Source organism: Orcinus orca, chromosome 11, assembly GCF_937001465.1.
Source record: "Orcinus orca chromosome 11, mOrcOrc1.1, whole genome shotgun sequence".
Classification (NCBI taxonomy): Eukaryota; Metazoa; Chordata; class Mammalia; order Artiodactyla; family Delphinidae; genus Orcinus; species Orcinus orca.
Window position 1 is genome coordinate 75516156 of NC_064569.1, and position 27309 is coordinate 75543464.

General features: G+C 35.9%; 1 protein-coding gene and 1 non-coding gene across 8 annotated transcripts in view; both read right to left on the bottom strand.

The window, feature by feature from the left end:
- EEA1 (early endosome antigen 1) overlaps positions 1-27309 on the bottom strand; it is a 143849-nt gene that overhangs the window by 35625 nt on the left and 80915 nt on the right. For all 7 annotated transcript variants that reach the window (XR_004483140.2, XR_007470299.1, XR_007470300.1 and 4 more), the window contains 7 exons: positions 23472-23810; positions 17382-17531; positions 16223-16342; positions 9128-9331; positions 5597-5797; positions 4128-4241; positions 1154-1309 (listed from right to left, as the gene is read on the bottom strand). Coding sequence is in view for 4 of the 7 variants with exons in the window: in XM_004269545.3 (XP_004269593.1) it covers positions 1154-1309; positions 4128-4241; positions 5597-5797; positions 9128-9331; positions 16223-16342; positions 17382-17531; positions 23472-23810 (1284 nt within the window). In the remaining 3 variants the exon portion in view is untranslated. The remainder of the gene's footprint in view (positions 1-1153; positions 1310-4127; positions 4242-5596; positions 5798-9127; positions 9332-16222; positions 16343-17381; positions 17532-23471; positions 23811-27309) is intronic.
- Positions 5117-5189, bottom strand: TRNAE-UUC (transfer RNA glutamic acid (anticodon UUC)). Its single transcript has one exon. It is a non-coding gene; the product is annotated as a tRNA-Glu (tRNA).

The window sequence follows — 27309 nt, forward strand, 5'->3', positions numbered from 1 at the left end:
ATATAAAACAGGTGGAATACTTCCTAAAATAATAATTACAAAATATTAAATATCCGACATTGTCATGGATCACAATAGACACTAGTGGTTCTAAATATCTTTTTTTTGGGGGGGGGGCACGCCACGAGGCATGCGGGATCTTAGTTCCTTGACCAGGGATCAAACCCGTACCTGCCCTGCAGTGGAAGCGTGGAGTCTTAACCACTGTACCACCAGAGAAGTCCCTAAATAACTATTTTTAAAAGATACTCAAATAGAATTCTCATTAGATGCCTTTCATCTTAAAAAAAAAGATCAAAAAAAAGTTTTTCTGTTCTTTTCAACCATTACATCATGTAATTGATCATACCATTATCATTGACCATAAAGAAAAGGGAACCCATAAATAGAATTGTAAATGTAATTTTCTTCTTCCATGTTATATTGCTATAGATGCACATATAGAAATATACATAGCCCATGATTCTATAATTGTACAGAAGTGCTTCATCTGACTGTGAAGGTATAAGTTACATATATAGTAACTTGAGAAATTTTTCTGTAACTTATAGAAGTTCTAATTTAAAGGACAAAGGACTCAGGTCAAATCCTTCTCTAATATGTGTAGTCAGTCATTTAATCTCTTTAGTATAAATCAATACTTTCACTTGAAGTTGTGTTAAAGAAAGAAGCAATTTACCATAACCTAAATTATAATAGTTTTAATAATATTAAATTAGAAACAAAATCCAAAGGGTATAAATGTAAAATGTAAAAAAAGGAAGAAATATACCATACCTGAATATTACATTGGAATAAGGAGGGAAGGAGACAGGAATGATAGGGCAGAAGAGACTTCACAACAATAAAAAACTAAGTTCCTTGTAATTACAGAGTAGATCCTTGGTTGGTTGTCTCTTTAAAACACTTACACATTACAATGCAACCCGTATATATGTAAACTGCTATTTGTAAAAGCCATCCATTAGTGAAGAAATTAAAAGTAAAGGTGGAATCCAAAATTAAGACATGAAAAAACTACAAGTAATTTTTTAAATTGGTATATCACAACTTCACACTTGTTTGCAAATTTAAAATCTTTGATTCCTTCTAGGTCATCAATTTCCATTGCTACAGCAGTAGAAAATATGGCTACAGTTTCCTTTATACAAACCTTAATTTGACATTCCAGTTCTTCAGTTTTCTGTTCTAAAGAGAGGTGTTTCTCTTTATATTCTTTAAGATGACTTTCCAGCTGACTGCAATGTTCTTGCTTATCCTGCAACTTTGTAGTGACCTGATCCAACTGAGTAGTGATCTTATTTAACTCCTATAAAAAGTACAATTAAAGATAACTTTGGTAAGGTTTACTTTGCTGTAATGCCCAAATGTTTGTTCAAAGTAAAGCAGAAAACTCTAACTTTATTTAAGAAACTATTGTGAGTAAGACCATAGATAAGTCTAATAATATATCAGAGGTTATATTTACCCACCAATGTAAAGGACCTGAACTGAAGTTGTACATAGTCTGAGATACTACGTTTACATACATAAGAGCTCAATAACTTTTTCTAGGAAGAGTTATTTTAGGAGCCAAAAGATACAACAGAATATTAAACAGGCTAATAATAAAACAACACTTTTATACTATAATTAAATGTTTTCAATGTTCAAAACACCATTTTTTAATATAATTTTTTAATTACAGGGATTACATTATAAAACTTGAGCAATTCGTTGGGAATATCTAGTTGCACAGAAAAAAACAAAATAAAAATTACGAGTAAATCCACTACCCACAGATAATTACTATTTTTTTCATAACTTTCCTTCTAGTCTTTTCTGTATGTTAGTTTCTATTTTTTGATTTGTACTTTTAAAATAAAGGAGGTCGCTTTACATACTGTTTTACTGTACCCTCCTTTGTTTTTTTTGTTGTTGTTTTGTGGGTTTTTTTGCGGTACGCGGACCTCTCACTGCTGTGGCCTCTTCTGTTGCGGAGCACAGGCTCCGGACGCGTAGGCTCAGTGGCCATGGCTCACGGGCCCAGCCGCTCCGCGGCATGTGGGATCTTCCCGGACCGGGGCACAAACCCATGTCCCCTGCATCAGCAGGCAGACTCTCAACCACTGCGCCACCAGGGAAGCCCTGACCTCCTTTGTTTTTACATAACAATGCGTCATGAAACTGTGACATTATTTTCTAAAATATCATTATACATGACTGCGTAAATTTCTATTTTATCAATACAGACCATTTTTTGCCAAATGTCCTATTTTATATTCTTAGATTGCTACAAACTTTTCTGCAGATATGCTAACAGCATGCTTAAAACTACGATTATTCCCTTAGGGTAAAGGACTAAAAGTGAGCTAATGAATATGAAAAATCCTAAAGGTCTTAAAATAAATATATTGCCAACCAGCTTCCCCTACCACCATCAAAAGGTTGAACTAATGTATACTATCGCAAGCAAGGTATGGAAGTGGCTTGTTCTTCTACACCATGTCCAATCCTTCCAGTGTTAAACACTTACACACAAACATTTTACCTTAATAAGGGCATATTCCATTATTGTCTTAATTTGCAATTGGTTCTTAATGAACTTGAGGATTTGCTAATATAGTTTTGATCATTTACTTTTGTTTTTAGTCACTTATTTCTTATGTAAAAGTGTTTTAAACATCAAAAATATTAGCCCTTCATCAGACATACTTCAAAAAATGTTTTATTCTTTTGCTACTTGCTTTAGAATTTTGTAATATTTTTGGCAGGTAAATTTTAAACTTTTATGTGGTTATTCTTATAAATACTTTTTCCACTATAGTTCCTGGCACTGACCTAATACTTAGAAAATACTTTCCAGATGTGTTTAGCAATAATGTAAATAACAATATAAAGTAAAAAGCAAGCTGCAGAACGACATATATAATGATAGTATATGTATAAAACAAAAAGATCTGTGTGTGTGTATATACACACACACATATATTTTTGTTCAATGTTTATATATGTCTGGAAGGATACATACCAAATTTAAAAGCAAAATTTCCATATAAGGAGAAAAGACGGATTGGGGTTAAGGGTTAATATAGAAAATCATTTTGTTTTGTTAACTTCATACACTACTATATTGTTTAAAAACTGTTTGGACCAACAACCAGTATTTACTTCTCAAGCAAAAAGTAAACTTTAAAAATTCCTACCTGGTCAAAGGTAAGAAAAATCTACCAGCATTTTGAGCTTGGCCCTAAAGGAGGAAGCTTTTATTCTACCAGAAGTGTTGAGAAGAGTAACTTGTGTATGCTTTCCAGCCCTACTTACTCCTACCCCCAAGAAAAGAGAGTAACTCTTACTATTGAGATGGAATACATGGTGCTCTTTTCCTGCTTCCAAGTAGGAAGTATACCTGGGTCACAGCCTGATTACCTACTTAAAACAGGTGTGGAAATCTGTCTCTTCCCCAGTCATTGGCACTTGATGGGATGAAGCAACAATTCAACAATTAGGAGTGAACATTTCAGCTCCACACCAAGGTCTATATTATGGGAGAAATACAATATTAAGAAGCTCAACCATAGCTGCACAAGTCGAGCTTTATCAAAAGCAAAGATGGGGCTTCCCTGGTGGCGCAGTGGTTGAGAGTCCGCCTGCCGATGCAGGGGACGCGGGTTCGTGCCCAGGTCAGGAAAGATCCCACATGCCGCAGAGCGGCTTGGGCCCGTGAGCCATGGCCGCTGAGCCTGTGCGTCTGGAGCCTGTGCTCCGCAATGGGAGAGGCCACAAGAGTGAGAGGCCGCGTACTGCAAAAAAAAAAAGATGTTTTTTGTTTTTGTTTTTTTGCCACACCTCTTGTCTTGTGGAATTCGTAGTTCCCCAACCAGGGATTAAACCCGGGCCACCACGGTAAAAGTACCAAGTTCTAACCACTGGACTGCCAGGGAATTCCCAAAGATGATACTTTTATCTCCATCTGTCTGACTCTTGCATCTACCACTCAACTGGTTCTGAACTCAGGGAGAAATTAAGGAGAATAAGCAGGTCAATCACAATATTATATAAAACTGAGTATCATTTTTACATGTTTCCAGTTAATTTATCTACCAAAACATTAGGTTATGGTAAGAAATTGCATCAGGTTCTCCTACCTGCTGTTTATCTTGTAATGCGTTTTGGGCTGTGTCCAAATGATTCTGAAGATCTGCTCTTTGAGCAGTTTTTGCTGCTTCTGCTGACAGCAATAATTCAGTTTTGGCTTTAATCTGTAACAAAATTTACAAGTCATTTAATTTCTATTTACTTCTTGATTTCCCCTTGCTTGACTGTACATTACTTTTGTCACTAAATAATTTTAAAAAATTAAATCTTTTGGCAGAAAACATAAAGATTTAGACATTAAAAAATAAGTATGTGATAATTCCCCAAACAGGAATGAGTAGGAGAGAATACTCCTAATAATGCTTGAATAAATGATAAAAAGATGCCCCTATATAACAGCAAAACACTTCCCCCTCTCTAAAATTGGACATCCACATATTGAATTATCTTTAACTCATCTAACAAATATATTTTTAAAAGAAATGTGTATCCTTTTTTTCCAAATTCTAATAGTATACTTGTTATTTTATTATATCATTTCTGATTTTCAATGGAATTATTCTCCTCAGATAAAGAAAATTAAGGCTTAGAAATGTTTCTATAACTTTCTCTACTATAGTATAGAATAAAAAACCAATGATGAGAATGAAGAAAGGAATATGTCTTAATTTCCACACCATGACTGACTCACTGAGCAAGGCTTCCATACTGGCCTCTGAAAGTAAACACATTAAAATACATAATGGGCGCTTCCCTGGTGGCACAGTGGTTGAGTCTGCCTGCCAATACAGGGGACACAGGTTCGTGCCCCAGTCCGGGAAGATCCCACATGCTGCAGAGAGGCTGGGCCCGTGAGCCATGGACGCTGAGCCCGCGCGTCCGGAGCCTGTGCTCCGCAACGGGAGAGGCCACAACAGTGAGAGGCCCGCGTACCGCAAAAAAAAAAAAAAAAAAAAACAATACATAATGGTACCATACAAAGTTGGGTTTTTTGTTTTGTTTTGTTTTTTGGCCGTGCTCGAGACTTGCGGGATCTTAGTTCCCCAGCCAGGGGTTGAACCTGGGCCCTCAGCAGTGAAAGTGCCATGTCCTGACCACTGGACCACCAGGGAATTCCCTAAAGTTTTTTTTTAACCAAACCTTTTAAAAAATAAAATTCAAAATAATTCAAATATATGTAACAGAAATCTAATGGTATAATAATATCAAACAACTTTGAACTTAGGAAACAATAATAAGGGCTTCATGAAAAAAAAAAGTGAAAAGATCTGGTAGTTTCAGGAAGAGTAATTTGTTGGGAGAGAGAGAAAGAGACGGAGGGAAAGGGAGAAAGGCAAACAGGAAGGCTCAACAACTGTCTAAATACAAACTTTATTTAATTCCTATTCCTAATTTTTTTTTCCATTAATAAGTAAGGCAGGGGTGGGGAGGGAGAGAGAAACGATTTAAAATATGTGATGGCCTAAAATTGGTGTTTTATTCATGCAAACTCATATTAAGTTACATAATTCGATATTACCTGTATATCAAGCTGGGAGACCTTCTCCTTGCTTTCATTTAATTGACTACTTAATTCATTAATGCTGGATTCTAGGGAAAGGACGCGGTCTTGTGCAGCTCTGAGATGTGCCTTCTGCTCTTGCACCTGGTCATGCAAATTCTCCTGGGCTTGTTTATGACTTTCTGACTGATTCTTCAGCTTCTCCGTTAGTTGAGTTACCTACCATATAAGCAAGACTCTAATTACGAAGGTCACAAATGATGTAACAAGAACTAAGAAACCCAAATTTAAGGACCATGAGAATGTTAAAGTGCTCTATGATAGATTATCTCAACTTTTTTTCGAGAAACATTATTCACATCTTTCCAAAAATAAGTAAACATAATCTCTCAAAATCATAAGAATAACATCAAATTCAGAGATTCCTATTATTTTTAAAACCAACTCTACTGAACTATAATTTAGATGTAATAAAATTCACCCAATTCAATTGTACAGTTTGAGGAGAGCTGATAAATACATTCATTTAACCATCACCACAATCAAGCAAGAGAACATTCCGATTACCCCCAAAAGTTTCCTCATGCTCCTGTGCACTCAGTACCCACCCTCTGCTCATCTCTGGCCCCAGACAATCACTGATCTGATTGAGTAATAAGAGTTCCTTATATATCCTGGATGTTTCTGAATTGTCAGATATATGTACTACACATATTTTCTCCCAGTCTGTCTTGGCTTTTATTTTTGTAATGGTGTCTTTTGAAGAACATTCATTTTTCATTTAGGTGAAATCCAATTCATCTGATGTTTCTTTGGGGTACTCTGGTTAGAATGCATTGAGTTTCTTGAATCTGTGGTTTCATATTTTTAATCAAATTTACAATTTTTTCAGCCACTAGTTCTATAAATATTTTCCTCCTTCCCACTCTTCTTTGACACTCATTATATGTATGCCAGATTACATGATACTATCCCACAGGTCATTAAGGCACTGTTCATTTTTTTTCCAGCCTTTTTTCTCTCTCTGCTTCATTGTGGACAGTTTCAATTACCTTGTCTTAATGGTCACTGATACTGTTTTCCATTTGCTTAATCTATTACATTCATCGAGTGAAATTTTCATTTCAGATTTTTTTTTAATCTCTAGTTCTAATTTTTAGTTTCTATTTCCATTATTATAGTTTTTTCTTTATATCCATAAGCATATTTTATTTTTTTAAGTGTAAAGGGTTTTTTAAAGTTATGTGTAACATAGGCAAAATTATTTTATTTATTTATTTTTGGCTCCGTTGGGTCTTCGTTGCTGCCCACGGGCTTTCTCTAAGTTGCGGTGAGCGGCGGCTACTCTTCGTTGCAGTGCGCAGGCTTCTCTGATTATGGTGGCTTCTCTTGTTGTGGAGCACGGGCTCTAGGCGTGCTGGCTTCAGTAGTTGTGGCACAAGCTCAGCAGTTGTGGCTCACGGGCTCTAGAGTGCAGGCTCAGTAGTGTGGCACACAGGCTTAGTTGCTCTGTGGCATGTGGGATCTTCCCGGACCGGGGCTTGAACCCATGTCCCCTGCATTGGCAAGTGGACTCTTAACCACTGCGCCACCAGTGAAGTCCTGGCAAAATTATTTAAGTCAATAAATTTTTAAGGAATTTCAAGTGTTCTGATTCTTTCCACTGCCAATCACCTTAGTTCCTCCAAACTCAAAATCTGCAAGATAAAATAGCCCTTTCAAAAAGAAGTTGTCATGTGAGTCAGCCCACAATTCTTTTAGTTGGGCTTCTTATATCTCCAATGGAATATGAACACACTTCAAAATTTCCATCCTGTAATCTTTGGGATCCAATTTCCTCGAGCAATTTACTTTAGGACCACGTTTAGGGTCAGGAGTTGGATCTGCCTGGTTTTGAATTTGACACCCTTTAAAAATGTATTAGGTTCAGGGCTTCCCTGGTGGCGCAGTGGAGCGGCTGAGCCCGTGAGCCATGGCCGCTGAGCCTGTGCATCTGGAGCCTGTGCTCCGCAACAGGAAAGGCCACAACAGTGAGAGGCCCGCGTACCGCAAAAAAAAAAAAAATTTATTAGGTTCAAATCACATTCACTCCTAAGCCATCACACCCTAGAACAGTACAGATCGTTGGGATATGCCAATACCTTTTTAATATGATATTTTTTAATTTATTTATTATTTATTTTTGGTTCCACTGGGTCTTTGTTGTGGTGCATGGGCTTCTCATTGTGGTGGCTTCTCTTGTTGTGGAGCAAGGGCTCTAGGTGTGCAGGCTTCAGTAGTTGTGGCACGTGGCTCAGTAGTGGTAGCTCACAGACTCTAGAGCACAGGCTTAGTAGTTGTGGCGCACAGGCTTAGCTGCTCCATGGCATGTGGGATCTTCCCGGACCAGGGCTCGAACCCGTGTCCCCTGCATTGGCAGGTGGGTTCTTAACCACTGCGCCACCAGGGAAGCCCACCAATACCTTTTTAAAATCCAGACACTGTGTTCAAGATAAAAGCCTAAAAAAAGAAGCCATCTTTGTTTCATGTCAACATTAAAATTAGAGTACTAAATCAATGCAGCTGGTAATTTAAAAGCTTAAGATATGAGGGAAATTATCAGCTCTATAATCCTGGAAGCAATCTTTATGTTTATCAATACACCCCCATCACTTGAGTCTCTTTTAGGTATCATGTTCCTTCTTATCTGTATCAAAACTCATACTGAACACTGAGTTCTGAACACTGAGCAGCTTTCAACTATAAAAGCTAGTCTAAATAATTCTTCATCAAAACTGGTAACCTAGGCTAACTTTGAAATTTGGGGGAAAAATTTGTGTCATATTCTAATACCCAAATTAGAAAAGTGATATGACCTACTAATACTTTAATACTTTCTCATTTAGATAATTAGAATTCTCTTATTGGACAATTCTTCCAAAAAGTGACTATAAATTCTTTACAGTTTGAAAATGTATTAAGCTAACTTTTATAAGTTTCACTTAAACTAACACATAGATGTTAGAACAATAAGGCAACTTACCAAAATTATTATTAGCTATTCCAAACACATATACAATATCAAAATATAGGTAACCACTAAGCCTGGTTATTAACCAATACATAATAACAACTAACACTTGATTAGTGGTTTTAGTTTATAAATATATTTTGTTATTTACTTTTTTCAAAACATCACAAAATGCCATGAGGCAAGTATATATTATTAATAACTTTTCAATATGAGCTAACTATACTTTTCAAATGAGCTAACAAGGGGAAATGATTTGCTCATGGTCATCACAGGTAATAAATTACATCCTGGGACATGAACTGAGAGTTCCTTCATCATATCATGTTAGCTTATTTTCACTACAATAGCAACCCACCTCTAAGGTAAATAAGATAGTATTTGTCAGAAATACATAATAATTTTTAAAGTACTAAAAATAACAGAAGAATCATTTAGATAAAGCACTTAGTAAGATTTAGAGAGATAAAAGTAAATTTTAGAAATAGAATACACTTGAAAAGTAAATTTTAGAAATAGAATACACTTGACAAGCTTACTTGTTCTTGTAATGTATGGTTTTTTTCTTGTAACTGGTTAAGAACAGCAGTCTCTCCCTCACCAGCCTGAATTTTTGCATAAAGGTCTTCTCTTTCCTTTTCTAGTAAAGAAATATTTTCTTTACTCTTCTGTAATAAGGCTTCAAGGTTCTGGATCTTTTGGTCCTTATCACCAATTTGACGTAGTACTTGTTCTAAATCATTCTGTAAAGAATTGAAAACTACTACCTTAATGATAGAGAACTTAAAAAGTTATTCCTCAAACAAAATGATAACAAATAAATTTTAAGACTCAAACTCTTAGTCTTACATATTTTTTACTAATCATTACATTTTAACATGGCAAATTTAATTAAATAATTAGAACTATATACTTAACAATATAAACCTATATTATTGATAATAAACTAGAATTTAACCAAAATACCCCTTCAATTAACCACATTCTTACTCTAACACTCTGACCTCACCACCTACGACGACTCTTGTTTACTCCATTTCAGACATGTGGGACTCCTCATTATTCCTAATCACACCAGGCACATGCCCACCTCAGAGCCTTCACACCAATTGTCTCTTCTGCCTGGCACACTTCCTCACAAAGTCACATGGCTCATTCCCTCTCCTTCCAATGTTTGCTCAAATGCCACCTTCTCAATCATACCTACCCTGATCATTACATTTAAAATTGCAGCCTTTCCAAATACTCCCTTCTCCTGAATATTTTTTCTTTCCATAGCACTTATCTTCTAACACTAAATAATTTACTTATTTTTCATGTTTATGTGCCTCCCTCTGCCCCCTCACAAGAATGTAGGCTCCAAGAAGGTGAAGATTTTTATCTGTTTTATTCATCAAGGTATCCAAGACCTGTATGTTCTAAGATATTTACTGAATGAACAGAAAAGTAAGTGACTGTACTCTAACGCACATACACTCATGAAAGATCATTTCAATACCCCAATAGGACTCTTCTGTCACTACATAAAGGGATCCCTCTTCTTTACTTCACCAAGGACCGTCATGTTACACAGAGCACATGCAAGAGGCCACATCCAGAGCAACACTCATTAATGTTGAGAGCTATCTGACCCACAGCCTTTGCCTCTGCCTCAATCATTCTAAGAGAGCCAGAGAGCCTCCACCCAGAACAAGGCCCTACCAAGCCCTTATGCAAACTTTATAGCAGCCCACACCACCTTCCTGAGACAGAGCCAGCAACCCCCTGGTACCCTCAACAAAGTGTGCCAATATTAAAATATGTGAGATCGGGGCTTCCCTGGTGGCGCAGTGGTTGAGAGTCCGCCTGCCGATGCAGGGTACAAGTTCGTGCCCCGGTCCAGGAAGATCCCACATGCCGCGGAGCGGCTAGGCCCGTGAGCCATGGCTGCTGAGCCTGCGCGTCCGGAGCCTGTGCTCCGCAACGGGAGAGGCCACAACAGTGAGAGGCCCGCATACCGCAAAAAAAAAAAAAAATGTAAGATCAGTCACTTTCAAACATGTTTCTCATCCCTTTAAGTTTCAGTCACGAAACGATGAAAAGCAACATAATCTCTCTGCTCTCATCCTCTGTTCCTGCCACTAAGAACCCTCTCTGTACATTCTACCAATCTTCTGGAAACACAGTTCCAGGGCTAAGCTTTTTCTAGAACTATCACTCTATTTCCAAGTCTAACTGAAGTTTGGTGCTCCCTGTACAGATGCTGATTCCCCATCAGCCCTCTCTGATATGTAAGGACTGTTCTGTTGGGCAAGCAGGAGAGGTTGACTTTTTCTAGATTTCTTCACTGCCATTACTCTCTCCCTCAAGTAAAAGGTTTATGCTGCTTTGGGAATTATGTATTCATTTATTCTACCCTCTATGCTGTGTTGCTATCATCTATAAATCCCTACCTCATTCACTGAAGACTTGAGACCTGATTTAGTCTTTCTCTCAATCCCAATTTCTGCCAATTTCCTGGGAAATACAAAATACATAGAGAATTAAGAGGACAGCCTCAACATTCATATCATCTTAATTCCTGGACCTTTATTCATTCTATTCAATCACTCACATGCAGGATCTTGTAATCACCTGAAATTGTTCTAGATTAAAAAAATGTCAATTATCCTACTCTGTGACCACAACTTCCTGACTGTCTTCCAGTTTCATGACCTCATTTCTGCTCTTCAATGTCAAAGAGACATTAACCTCAATTTTATTCTAGCATATTTAGCATACACCTAGCTTTTCTTCCTGAACCTCATATATGGATATGAACTAACCTTAACTATTCTTTCATCTAATTCTCCATTTCCTTTTACCTCCCAAGTTTCCAATACAGCCACTCCAAACAAAAACCCAATCCTAGATCAATGGTGCAATCTGCTTTCTCCACACCTACATTTCTAAGCACTATTAGAGCAAAATCACAAACCTCCATAGATTGGTGCCACCACAAATTTCTAGACTCCAACCTCTATTATATACTCAGAATCATCTTTTCACTCCTGTCACTTGAGTGAGGTTCTCATCCTCAAATATTCCCCTAAATAACCATTTAAAAGCTTAATCTTAATCTCCAAATTCTTAATCTCTGTCCACCAGACATTCAGCTATTACTATTCAAACTTAACCTGGGGGGTGGGCGGTGCTATATTATCTTCAGGAATGACCTACCATGACTTTTCTTCCTCTTACCTACAAAATTATACATAGACATATATAATTCAAAAATATTTACACACTACTATATGTAAAATAGATAACCAACAAGGACCTACTATACAGCACAGGGAACTATACTCAATATTTTGTAATAACTGTAAAGGGAAAGAATCTGAAAAATAATATATGTATATATATATACACACACACACATACATATGCATATGTATGTATTTATGTATAACTAAATCACTTTGCTGTACACCTGAAACTAACACAATATTGTAAATCAACTATACAATAAAAATAAATAATGAAGTAAAATATATTTAAATACACACACACACACACACACACACACCTCCTTTCTTCAAAGGATATCCTTCACAGGATAAGTTTGAATTTACCACCACCCATTGTATCAGTGACATCATAGCTTATAAATACCTTATTCCTTCAGTCACCTCCCCTTCTCCAATATCCTCAATTATTCCCCCTCTACTAGTCCCTTTGTCCTACATTATAAACACATTCAGGTATCTCTGGTTCTCAAAAACACTTCCTAGACCAAGTCCCACTCCAGCTTCTGCCCAGTCTTTATGCAATTCACATTTTAACTTCAAAAGTAATGCATATTTACTTTCCCCATTCCCTCATCTCTCATTTACTCATCAATCAAAAATCAGACATTCATGTCTATCACTTTATTGAAATCATGCTTCACAAGGTCACTAATTCTTAACTACTTAACCTAATGAATATTTTTCATTTATCATACTGGGCGTCCTCTCCACACACCCACATTTGAAGTTGCTGCTTACTCCCAACTTTTGACTCTCCCTAGTCCTTTGGCTTTCACTCTGCAAGGTCTCCTTAATTGCTCTGATCATTCTTTCTTTGAGCTGTTCTTCCTCTACTCATCCATCCCTTAAATGTTAGTGTTTCCCAGAAGTCTTGTGTCACCAGTTGTCTGTTTTTCTCATTACACTCTCTCCCTGGTTGATCACATTTATTGTAATAATTCCATTTACCCCATAAATACTGTCTCTCACAGCTAATATATAGCATGGTCCTCTCCTTCAGGCTTTTTAAATTAATACATCCCATAGGTGCCTCAAGACTTGTCCAAAACTGAACTCACTGCACTGGCCATCTTTCTCAAGTTCATTAACACAGCTGATGATACCTCCATTTACCATGTACCCAATGTTATCAGTCTGCAAGCCATTCCCTTCTCTGTCATTCCCTACAACTATTAATTTACCTCCAAAGTAGTATTCATATTTGTCTTAAGTAGTATTTTACCTCCAAAGTAGTATTTACTCTACCTCCAAAGTAGCATTCATATTTGTCCCTATGATATTTTTTAGCAATTGCTTAAACTAAGACCATCATTATTAGGCTTCCCTGGTGGCGCAGTGGTTAATAATCCGCCTGCCAATGCAGGGGACACGGGTTCGAGCCCTGGTCTGGGAAGATCCCACACACCGCGGAGCAACTAAGCCTGCCCACCACAACTACTGAGCCTGCGCTCTAGAGCCTGCAAGCCACAACTCCTGAGCCCACGTGCCGCATTTACTGAAGCCGGGGCACTCTAGAGCCCGTGCTCCGCAACAAGAGAAGCCACCGCAATGAGAAGACCGTGCACCACAAAGAAGAGTAGCCCCCACTCGCCGCAACTGGAGGAAGCCCGCGTGCAGCAACGAAGACCCAACACAGCCCAAAATAATAAATAAAAATAAATTGATAAAAAAAGGACCATCATTATTTTTCACCTAAACTACTGCATATATTAGTCTTTTAACTGATCTCCTGTTTCAGAATATTCTCTCCAAAATTCATGTTTTACAAAACCATGAGAATAATCTATTTAAAAATCAAATCTGGCTATGGCACTTCTAAAGACCTTCAATACCTTTCTATCTTCAAGCATAGATAGAAAGGCCTTCCATAAATTTACCCATGTCTAATGCTCTGGGCTCTTCTCCAACTCATCTCTAAGTTACACTTTAAGCTCCAGCAAAACCTAACAGTTTCGTTCATACCAGCTTCACTATTCTTTTCCTTGTAACTTCTACTTGGAGTATACTACTCACTATCACCATCTTTGCAACCCAGAAACATCTACACAAACTTTGCAACAGACTGCCCCTTCTAAGGAAATTTTCTGTAACTGCTCTTTTCCAAATTTTATCAGAGTTACATAACTGTCTTCTCTATGCTATCATAATAATTTTATACACATATATACACCTAGAACTATACTCATCACATCTCTTTAATTAGTTTTTAGGACTTTTCATAATGAGAGACTTTGCCTGGCCTCTTTGCCATCCTTTTCTTATTCCTCCCCAGAGATTGAGAATTTAACTAACTGGAAAGCTTGGAATAAGGAATCAAGAATGTTTAACTCAGCCCCTTGCTCTCCCCTCAGTCTAAGAGACAACCTGCCTATAAGAAGGTAAAAGGCTGTCATTTCCAGCTTTGTCTGTGATTGGATGAATAAATTTAATTCTGCGGTACATTATAAGAAAGTCCTCTTGCCCGCAATCTATACCAAATTCTCTACCTCATCTTTACTACTCTTTTTTTTTGCTACTTTTTATAATAAAACTCCTAGAGTTATCTATATCCATTGCATCAAACTTCTCTCTTCCCATTTTCTTTTGGACCCTCTCCATCAGGCTTTTGCCCCTCCTTCTCTTTACAAATTGCTCTTACCAATGTCATCAGTGACTTCATGTTGCCAAATCCAGTAGGATTCCCAGTTTTCATCTTGTTTGACCTCCATCCTTCCAACTACCCAAGCCAAAATCCTTGTAATCATCCTTGACTTCTCTGCCAATGCCCCATATCAATCTATCAGTAAATCTGTCAGCTTTGAAAGTATATCTAGAATCTGACCATTTTTCACTACCTGCACTGTTTCCACTCTGATCCAAGCCATATCATTTCTTGTGTCAATTATTATAGTAGTCTCTTAGTGAATTTGTTTCTACTTATGTGCCCCTACGGCCTACTCTCAATACAGTAGCCAGAGTAATCCTATGAAATTATAAGTCCGATCATACTACTCCATTGCTCAGAAACCTCCAATGATTTCTCATCTCACAGTAAAATCCTTAAAATTACTTATGAAGCTCGACCTGTTCTGATCCTCTGTGATCTCTATGGCTGTGATCCCTATGGCTTTTAACTCTCTTATCACTCACACCACTCCACTCACTGGCTTCTTGATGTTCTTGTACACCTTCCCTTCCTTTAGATCTTCTCAAAGATGCCTTCCCTGGCAACCATATCTAACATTGCAGTCCCACCTCCAGATCCCCAGATACTTCCTACTCCCCGTCCCTTTTTTCATCTCCATAGCACTTCCACCATCTAACACACTATATATTTTGCCTATTTACCTTGGCTAGTATTTGTCTTCCTCACTAAGCTCCATGAGAGCAGACATCTTTGTCTATTTTCTTTGCTGCCATATCCACAAAATCACTTCCTTGGCTAAGAGTAGACATTAATATATATTTGTTGACTGACTGAATGAAAGAACAAATAAATGAATACAATATTTGGATCTCTAACCACCTGACTCCCATGCCACTATCCAAACTCAGAAGGGAAAGAAAGGCATATATTACTTACTGCCTCCTTTCAATTCCAACATTGCTTCTGTGTGTATATCATTAGATTGCCATTTCCTAGAAGGCAGGCACTGTGTCTTACTCAGCTCTCTAATTTCAGTGCTTACCACTGGGCCTGACACACAGTGCTCAATAATATTCAATGAATTAGTGAAAGACCAAAGAAATAAATGAATGTCAAATTCAAATTCATTTCAAACATATGGGTACCGTCTTCTGCTCACCATAACAAAAAAAAAATTTAACTTATTTCAATCTTCTGAGCTATACTATAGAATCTGTACAAATTTAACTCAGTCACATTTTCTATACCTACAATTCCAATGTTCATATGATAGCTCTGAAACAGGGAAAGACATGACCAATAAACAGTAAGTTCTACTGTAGGAAATACAAAATGTTATTTTTTACTGAGGTAAACTAAACTGAGAAATTTTATTTGCATTTTTAATTTCTAAAATAAGGTATTTTTAATAAACAATAATAAATAATTTATTATGTATAAATAACAATTTAAATAATATATTCTATTTAAATAAATTTCTTTAACAGAAATTTAATAAATTTAAAATTTTTATATAAATTTATAAGTAACAAATTATTTATAATAAATATTTTTTAATATTTTATAAAAATTTTTCAACAGAGCAATCAAAAGAAAAAGATTTTCTGATTATCCAGATACTGAAAATTATCAAAACTCTTCATAATCAAGTACTTTGCATTATCTAGTTTCACCACAACAAAAGGATAATGATTTGGTTAATTTTTGTTTAAAAGGCTAAAAATTCAAATACTGTTTACCTGAGCTTCACGAAGTTTTGCTGTAGTGCTTTGCTGAAGAGCTTGTTGTTCTTGATGCTGTTGCTTTGTTTTATCTAACTGATGCTGCAATTCTGTGGAATTTGTTACTTTTTCCTTCAACTTAAAAAAAAAAAAATGAAGACTGTCAGTTGACAACTTAAAGGCATAATGCTAGCATATAAATATCTGGTAGTACTTCAGATCTCACAATTCTCAAGTCTGAAGAGAAAATTCAATTCAAACAACAGATAAAAATCAACTTTAAAAGCAATATCTCATTACTTATAGAATCGTAATCTCATGATTAAGAAATTATTCCTTAAGAATTCATTCTCATCCTGAAAAGTATAAAATTCTTTCTCCAGGTTGGTATTTAGTTTATTATTGTTTTTATATACTAATATGATCAAGGAATTAATTATATATAATTAATTATATATTTATTTTAATTAATTTTAAATTAATTATATAATTATTTTTGTAACAGTATCAATATTTGTTTTATTTTTTCACAACAATCATAATTATCACTTACTGGGAAATAACAGCATGATCTACCACACTAAGATTTTGGGTCTAGAAGAAAATCTTTTGCTGAAGCTACAGATTTTAACTCTCAGGGTTTGTTCAATTCTAATAAAAGAAGTACTTTAATGATAACTTTTACTTTAACCAAATATCAGTTACCATTTTTGCCAACTACAGCTTAAATTAGGATAGCATACAATCTTATGTTTAATTTTTAAAAGAGAAAATCCTTAAATGCAAACTCAAAGTTTATATGCACCAACTACATGTCATTAATGCCCTCATCAACTGTTCATTTTCCAGAGTCATTAGGAATTGGTCCTTCCTGGATAGGAAGACTCTTCTTGAGCAGCCTGACAGGTTCACCCCAAGAATTTATCCTGCCTAAAGCTGAAGAGCAGCCTTCTTTGCACATTTTTGTTGAGAACTTTAGGGAATACAATCACAACAAAATGACTTAATGCAGTTAATAAATAGGACATTTTAACTGGGGAGAAATAAAAGTCCCAACTTAAAGTTAAAAAAATCCAATTAAAGCTCTTGACCATAAAAAGATTAAAAACAATATTTAAGATGCCTCAAATCTATCAATAAATGTACTAATGTAAACTCATTTGAAATGCGAGCTTACCTCTTCTTCTAAACGAGAAAGTTTGAGCTGTAGATCAGCCACTTGTTGCTCTTTATCCATCAGCTTTTCACTTGAAAGCTGTCTCTGTTCCTTCAGCCTACCATGAGCTTCCCCTAGTTGGCGCTCTGTCTCCAGAAGTTTGCTATGTAACTTCAGAAAAGGAAAAAAAAGTAAGTACATATGTATAAACACACCTACGATCACCACCATTACTACTACCACCTACTTTCCAAACAATGTTTTATTTTTCACCAATATAAAAATAATATATTAATTTTCCTGATACTTTAGAGGAACCTAAGAAACAACTGAATTTTAATCACATAAATTATGACTCATAAAACTGTAACCAAACATCACAGATTTCAGGGTTTTTGCACTCTTTAAAAAAAAAACAAAAACCAGCAAACCTGAAGCTCTTGTTTAGATATAAGTGTTGTAATCACTTGAGGAACTTAAATAAAACAAAACTTAAAAATTAAGACACTTAAGGCACATTCAGACCTATTCCACTGTAGTTTTTAGAATCCCAAAGTGATTCTTGTAGTTTTCCCATAATTATGAACCACCACAACTGACTTCTTACATTTGGGTACTGAATAGAGCACAAAGTATTCTCAAGTCCTCAAACTGGCACACAATTTCTAAATAAAATAGAGGAAAGAATAGTTTCTTAAAATATTAGGTGATTCTCATTCATTAGCTTTAAAATTGCCACCTAGCTAAAACTAAAGGAGAAATTTTTCTTGGAGCTAGAACTATCACTTTCTCAAATTCCTTATTTTCACTAATATTACCAGAAATAACAGCTGGTTTCTCTTGTGGGACTGGCTGGGGGTGGGTCCATTAAAAAAAAAAAAGTTTGTACTAATTTTAGAATTACTGCACAAGTGCTGGGAGTACAGAACAAAAAAAGAGTGGCGTGGAGATAAAGATGCAAGACATTCGGCAAAGTTTACACACTAAGAGTATTTCTACACCCCAGCCTCATAACACATTAAATCAAATCTCAGCATGTGCCTCAGCAAAACTGGAAATTAGTAACAAGCATACTATACAATTGCTTTCAATCAAACCCATTCATATTAAATCTGAAAATATTAAGAGTCTATAGCCTTTGTGTCATATATACACTTATATGCTCTACACTTGCATATTTCTCCATAAAAATTCACAGTTGGCAAGGAAAAAAATAAAGTTCTACCAGAAGAGTGGACACCCACTATTTTCTTATGCTATGAAACAAGCTGCAGCTGTCAAAATATATCCTATCCTCAATAAAGAAAACCAAAGTGGATTTCTAAAGTAAAGCATGCTTCAATCTAACTAAAACAGGAATCAGTAACAGTTAAAGAAAAGACATTTATTTTATTCTTGTCCTAAGCCAGCACCCTGACATCTCTCCGTTTTCTTCTTCTTCTTCTTAAAATGCAGTGAATTAGCCTGTAGTAACTACCCAAACCCTCTCCTTCTCACTACAAGAAGTAGATCCAATCCTGGTATGTGAAAGCAAAGGAGGCCTTCAAAGTAAATTCATATTTCAAGCATCTAAGTGCTTGATCTCTTACAGACAGGCATCCCCTACATCTAGTTCCTGAACTTGTTGGATAAGAATCACCCAATATCATTATTAACACAAAGATAATCAGACTTCTCCCCTAGAAGTTTAGATTTAGTACATTTGAGCTGAAGCCCAGAAATCCATGTTTTCATAACAAGAATCAGATGATATTTAGTTTCAGGAATCATTTGCCAAAAAGCAACACTTTAAAAAGCAGCAGTTTTCAATCTCAACTACACAGTACAATCACAGGGGAAACATTTAAATACACCAATGCCCAGGCCTATGCCAGAGATTATGGCATAACTGAGTGGAGGGTGAGGCCTTGATATTGGTAATTTCTTAAATTTCCCCAGGTGATTCTGGTATGCAGACAGAGTGAAGAACCACCAAATTAAAGATAAGTGTTGCTCTGGATGTAGAAAACAAACTTATGGTTCCCAGCAGGTGAGGCGGGGGGGTGGAATAAATTGGGAGATTGGGATTGACATGTACACACTGCTATATATGGAATGGATGGCTAGTGAGGAGCTACTGTGTAGCATGGGGAGCTCTACTCAATATTCCTCTGGTGGCCTATATGGGAAAAGAGTCTAGAAAAGAGTGGATGTGTGGATGCGTGTGGCTGATTCACTTTTCTGTGCACCTGGTACTGACATGGTATCGTGGGTCAGCTATACTCCAGTAAAAATTTTTTATTAAATAAATAAAGATAACTGTTGCTCTGAAGCGAAGATTTACTAAAGGGGTGAAAAAAGAGATATTATATATTATAAATAACTGTCATTATATATTATAAATAACTGTCATTCTTTACTGTACAATCCTGATAAATCCCTGATCTTTAATAAAGAGATGAATCTCAAATCAAAGCTGCCCAAGGGTGTAAGCAGGCCAAAGTCCCTTAAGCCGTAATGCCTATATCATTTTAGAGTAAATATGTTAAGGAAAAAAAAGGATAAACTAAGAGCAAGAATAGTACATCCTGGAATTATTAATAGAATGGTCTATCCTAAAGTTACATTTTGAGATATACATACATGTATATGTTCTCTGAGAAATTTAGTTTTGTAAACTTATATACATAATTCTTTATTCATTAAGTTGCAATTAATGTTTGCTAAGTGCCAGGCCCTATTCCAAATGCTTCACAAATATTAACTAATTTAATCCTTATAATAACCCTATGAAGACAGTTCCATTCTTATCCTCTTTTTGATAGATGAGCAAACTGAGGTACAAATTAAATAACTTGTCCAAGCTCACACAGCTTGTAGGCCACAGAACTGGAACTCAGAAAGCTGGTTCTTAAATCCACACTCATAAACCACTATGCTATTTGAGATGGCATGTTAGATAATTTTTTTAAATGAAGTTGGACATATGGGTTGGGGAGTGGGGGATACAAACTATTGGGTTAGACAGGCTCAAGGACATACTGTACAACATGGGGAATACAGCCAATATTTCATAATAACTGTAAAGAAAAAGAAACCTTTAAATATTGTATAAAATTTTTTAAAAATTAAAAAAGTAAATTGATGACTAATTGTTTAATTACATAACATCATTATCTGCACATCTGTGGCTATTTTAAAAGTGCTCACGAACACAAATATGAAGAATATGGGGTACTTTGTTTTCAAGTCCTTTGTTGACAATTGACAGCTATCTATTTTTGTCAGCACTGATATGGGAGCTGAGGATACAGTGGAGAGCAAAACAAACCCAGTTCATCCCTACACTCTTTAAGGACGCTGAAAGAAGGTTTAAGGTGAGGTTCACTTCCATTCTTCCAATAAATACTTACTGAAAGCTCTAAGTATAGAGGCTGATACAGTACAGAATAAAACAGATTCCTCAAATTAAGTAGGTCACCATCCAAAGGGAATGGTAGATAATATACAAGTAAACTAACTATACAATATAAAGTATTATAAAGAAGCAGCTTGCTGGAATAAAGTAGGGTCAGAATAAATGGAAAATAAGCTATTGAAATAGAATGGTGCAGAAAAGCTTTATTGAGGAAACAATACCTGAGCAAGCCTTATGAAGAACTGAAATCAAGAACACTCTAAGAAAAAAACATGGGCAAAGGACCTAAGGCAGGAAAGTGCTTTGAAGTGTTGGGAGTGTTTGAGGAACTGAAAGGAGATCAGTATGGCTGCTTCACATGTTGGAGACAAGCTTGAAAACAGACATAGTGTGGACCATACTACACACAAGTGCTTACATGACCAAGTAAGATATTTGGATTCAATTCAAAGTGTAAGCAAAGCCACTGAGGTTGTTAAGCAGAGGAATAAAGTGATATCCTTCACATTTTAAAACAAGGCCTCTGGCTTCCATACGGAGAATAGACTAAGGAGGTCTCTAGAAAAAGGAAACCTGTAAAAAGGCTAACAGTAGCCCAGGTGAGCAATGGCAGCAGCTGAGATTAAGGGTGGTAGCAGTATAGATGAAAAGAAGTGGACAGATTTGAGTCATGCTTTGAAGGTAGAATCCAGACAGCATGCTGAAGAGAAGAAGATAAATGGTATCACTTCAAGGTCTTCAGTACAACTTCTTTATTTTGTACAGAATTGTGACTAAACCAAAAAATTAGGTACATTCAAGTCTTTGAATAAAAATATTGAGTAGGTTCTCAAAAATTCCTGATGCCCCTCCACCCACTGACAACCAAATGAAACCCAAATTCCTCAGCCTGCTATTCAAAAGCCTGCATAATAAACTTCCAAATGCTCTTTGGATTCAAAATAGTCCATTACTATTACACATACCCTATCAGAGCAAATGCGTGTCCCTCCCTGGTTCTTGTGATACTTCCCTGCCTCTAGTTTACTTTTCTGCCTGGAAGACCCTCCTGCCTTCAAACTGCAACTTGTCAAAACCCATCCAATATTCACAATTTCAAGCACCATCTCTCTCTCTCACACAAAGCTTTTTTTGATCACATTAACAGGACAAAATAATTATACAATATGAAGTACTATGGGGCGAGGGGGAGAAAACAGGAGAGGAACTCTTCCAAATTCCCATGGTATATGAGATCATTTTATTTTAATTCTCACATTCATTGGTATAGGATAGTACTTGCCTCATCCTCAATGAGATTTACATAATCATTTAAGGTAGGTACTGTTTCCTTTTTCATTTCTGTATCTCCTAATAAACAAGGCATAGTGTCTTTCAGAAACCATAAATGCCCCATTTGTTCATTTGAACTGAAAGGCAAATATCTAAGTTATATTTAAGTTATTCATTGATATCCCCAAGCCTCTGTTTCCTTCGATTATGAATGCCTGCATTTGTTCATTCACTTACTTACTAAAACATCTGCTGATTAATAAGCAAAATGCCAGGTAGTTGGGGAAAAAAATGAATAAGACATGGTCTCTGCACCTGAAGAGTTCAGAGTCTAGTGAAGAAAGATACATAAGTTATGATAATATACTATACTGTGATAAGTAAAACAATCAAGATATGTAAATGCTTGGGCTTCCCTGGTGGCGCAGTGGTTGAGAGTCCACCTGCCGCTGCAGGGGACACGGGTTCGTGCCCCGGTCCGGGAAGATCCCACATGCCACGGAGTGGCTGGGCCCGTGAGCCATGGCCACTGAGCCTGCGCGTCCGGAGCCTGTGCTCCGCAACGTGAGAGGCCACAACAGTGAGAGGCCCGTGTACCGCAAAAAAAAAAAAAAAAAGATATGTAAATGCTTAAGCCATCTCTGGAGGGGGTGGTGGTGAGAAGTGGCAACATGCAGAAAAAGATTTCTGGTAACGGGACAAGTGGAGTAAATTGTATTTATCAGGGAGAAGAGAAATAGGAAGAGTATCTCAGACTAAGAAGACAGAGGACTGATGCCACAAAGCCAAGTATCACTGCCCTATAAATGAAAATAGTCGAAAATTATCAAAAAAAAAAGTGGCTGAGGACTTTAATCTCCCCCAAATTTCCATTTTTCTACCAACTTTAATGTTACCTATAAGAAATAATTAGAATAGAGAATTCAAAATTTAAGTTAATGGCAAAGTCAAAACTTCCATGAAACTTCTGAGAGATATTATTTACCTATAAAAAATAGTTGTTAGGACTAATTTGTTTTCTTCTTTTAAAATATTTAATTTTTATACTATTGGTTTAATAGTAATTATATTTTTAAAATTTAGCAACAAGAAAAGAAAAAAGATAAGAATTTTTAAATAAAAGAATGATCAACAATTTGAATTATTATAATAGCTAATACCTGCGGAGTACCTACCATGTACCAGGTACCATTCTAAGCAATTTATATGTATTAATTCATAAACACTTCACAATAATACTATATGATAGATACTATCATTTTAAGGGAAATTGAAATTAACAGAAATGAGATCTGACTCAATACTATAGGTTGTGAAAATTAAGAGTTTTTTTTTTTAAATGACAACTTTTTTATGAACTATATTATGATCAAACAACCATCAAACACACTAAGAAGAAACCATAGGGGGAATTACAATAAATAAAAGTTAACAGCTCTTACTTGATTAATTTCACTTTGGAGTTGTAATCCATGCTGTTCCTTTTCTTCTCTCTGTTGTTGTAGCTGTTTAAACTCTGCCTTAAGGTGCTGGTACTTGGTCTCCACTTCTGATAATTCTTCTTTGAGCTTTTGAGTAGCCTCTCCCTTTTCACCTAGCTCTGCCTGTATTCTCTGCAGTGAGGTTTCAGATGCAGATAACCTTGACTGAAGCTGTTGACAATCTAGGTCTTTTTGATGAAGGCTTGCTTGTATATTCTTTCTACTCATACATTCTTCATTATGTTTCTCCTCTAACTGAGTGTAGTCCAGTTCTTTCTTCTGCAACTTTTCAGTCAAGTTCTGAAATAACAATTTAACAATTTTTTTCTTTTCCTAATATTTTTAATTATTCTAATTATTCAAATAATCTTTAGAGCAATATCATTTCCTACTAAATGTTTTAGTAAATAATATAAACACAGTGAAAAGATTTTAATCAAGAAGAATTAAATTGTTATATACTAACTTATGGTTTTATTATTGGTCTACTTGACTAAGCTCTATTAATATAATTTAAGAATTACCAACAAAATTTTGACATAAAATGAAAACATTAAAATCTACTAACTAGATTCTTTAGGCTATGCAACATATTTATAATCTCCCATTTGAGTTAAAAATTGAAACTACCCCTCTATTATCAAAAATTACTTTAAGTAACAATATGGCAATTCTGATTTTTGGCTTTGCAATTTCATAATTGGTAAGAGCTTTAGCAATAACAATACCATTTACTGCTCTAGTATGCCTGATTCTACTGATTCCTCATTTTTGCTCTTCTTGACAAACATCATTTTTAAGAGTCACAAGTTTAAGACTTACTCAAATTTCTTTCTAGGTGTGTAAAACAGTGATCTTTTTTAAAAATATCACTTACCTGCCTTATATTTGTTATTTTACTCAACACTATCAAGTACAAAATATAAAAATGACACCTCCAATCAAAGACCTGGATCAACCAGCCTAATCAAATGTTAAAGTCTGGGCTCAGTGGAGTTTTTACTACTAATATTGAACATTTTTAGTCAAGATATTTACACACAAGATATGGATCAGAATTTTGACTCAACTCTGTAAGAAAGATAGCCAGGAAAAGAAGCCACTATAAGCACCTGATGAGTCAATCATGGACATTTACTATACTCATTTTTATATACAGTGTGCTAGAAGGGGATAATACAGAAATAGTGGAGGGGAAGCAAAACTTCTGGCCTTTAAACAGACTATAATCTAAATGAAACACATTTAAAAATTTTTTCTAAGTTAAAACATAATGCACAAACACAGATTAATACAAAAGCTGTGTTAAATTTCTCAAGTGCACAATTTTTTTTTAAATGAAAAGAGCAAAGTCAGGTGGGGCTAACTAGTAAGTTAAAATCACCTGAAAACAAAGTTTGAACTTGGTAAAGTAATGAGAGGAGTTAAGGACAAGGTATATATACATGACTCATGCTATCTGCTCTATACAAAAAGACACAAAGGAACAGACAAACAAGTTGCAAGAGGGGACACAGGGGAGTAATAAATTTAGATAATAGAGTGGGAAAGGCAGCAGTAATGGTTCTTAAACACATGTCTGAGAAAAAGTTCATTAATGTAAATTACCAAGTAGAAATATACTATAGAAAAAGCAGTGTCAAAAAGATATATGTCAGAAAGACAAAATGGGAGACAAAGTAAAAACAGCACCCAGAAGTTTTCAGCAAAATTAGCAATTAGCAATTAGTTGTGTCTTGACTGACCAACAGACACAGAACAAAAGAGGTAGAGCCAAAAGACTAGAGAAAAAAATAATAATTTTGAGTCAAACTACTTGTTAGGAAAGTTCTCTCTTTATAAACACTTTGTCTTACTCGTTAGTAACTCCACATCTTTCTTGACTTGATTTCATACTTTTTCTTTTAAGAAAATAGTATTTATTTTAGAATTCATAAGCTAAATTAAGTCTATTCATTGATCATTATAAATGCCTTGCATCTTTTCAAAGAAAATTCTAAGTTACTAAATTTTATGAATGCAACCATGCTCACAAATACTTGGGTGGGATATAATTTTAAAACATGCTACAAAAATTAAGTCTAGCAGTGAGGTAGTGAGCCTTCCTCATAGGCTTACTCATAAAGTGCCCAAGTAATCCTACTAGTTCTATACAAAAAGGACCCCTCAGACAGCTTTACTCTTTAAGAAGCAAAAATACATTACAACCATTCACTTTAAAATTCACTTACCCTAAAATATTAATCAAAATCTTCCTGCTTTATTGCACAGATGAGATAATTAAATTTTATTTAAAAGAACCTAAACCACTTTCTTTTTAAATAACCTAATCCACTCACATTATATATTTTTTATATGCAAAAGGTTTACTATATCTAGTATCACAAACTTTTTATCCTTATTATGGTCTTCTCATGGAATCTGAAGCAGAAAGTCTAGTGAATACATGGTTTTTGAAGATTGATTTTTTTTTAAGTACAGTAGAATCCATTAAAGAAAACAGTAATTGCACTTTCACTTCTCCATATTAATCCTTACAACAAAAGATGAGATAGACATTATCATCCCCATTCTGTGGATGAAGAAGCTAAAGCTGAAAGAACCTGATATGACTTGGCCCGGTAGCAGAGTCACATATGATGATTCTAAGTCCAATAAAGTTTTCACAACACAATTCAGACACTCCGTGAGTCAATTCAGGCCTTCCCAAAGCATACACTATTCAAGTTTAAATTATAAAATGAATGTTAAGCTTAACTCATAATTATCATTTGAGTAAGCAAAATTCTTTCCTTCCGAATGTCCAGTCCTCTTTTGACTTCCTCACCAATTGTTCTTTCAACACATTTCCTTACAGAGACAATTTCCCTGTATTAGACTCTGTTATTCACTTGTGACTAACCCAGGTAATGAGAAGAAATGCAAAAAGAATGGCATTTTTTATTGCTTGATAGCTTACAAAGTGGTTTCAAGGATCTCATCTCGTTTGTTCCTCAAAACAGCTTTGTGAGAAAGAACAAACTGAACTACTTGTACCTCTCCAACATCTTATATTTTGTGCTCTTACATGTCCCCAAGCCTTCTGTATCTAGCTCTCAAAATGAAATGCCATTAACCCCTCTGCCATGTGACATGCTCCCAAGCATCCTTAAAGACTAAGCTAAAGGGACTTCCCTAGGGGCGCAGTGGTTAAGAATCCGCCTGCCAATGCAGGGGACATGGGTTCAATCCCTGGTCCAGGAAGTTCCCACATGCTGCAGAGCAACTACGCCCGCGCCCGAGCACCACAACTACTGAGATTGCGCGCCAAGAGCCCGTGCCCCGCAACGAGAAGCCACCTCAATGAGAAGCCCGCGCACCGCAACGAAGAGCAGACCCCACACACCACGACTAGAGAAAGCCCGCACACAGCAACAACGACCCAACACAGCCAAAAATTAATTAATTAATTAATTTAAAAAAAAAAAAAAACAAGACTAAGCTAAAAAGTTATGTCTTCAACAAGAGTCTTTCCTGATTTACTAGGCAGTAAGTTAGGAAAACATCCACCTTGGTCTTGACTCAACTCTGTATCACAAAACTTACAGTAAATAAAAACAGTAACAACAAACATTCACTGAGGTGCTTACTCTAAGCCAGGCAGTGGTCTAAGCACTTCAACATCTATTACTTTTTTTAATACTCATATCAATCCTAAGAGGCAAATAAGTATAACAGTACTTCTTAGCAGAAGAGGAAAGAGACTTTGAGAGGCTCTGGGTTACAGCCAGTCAGTTACAAAGCTGGCATTTAAACATGC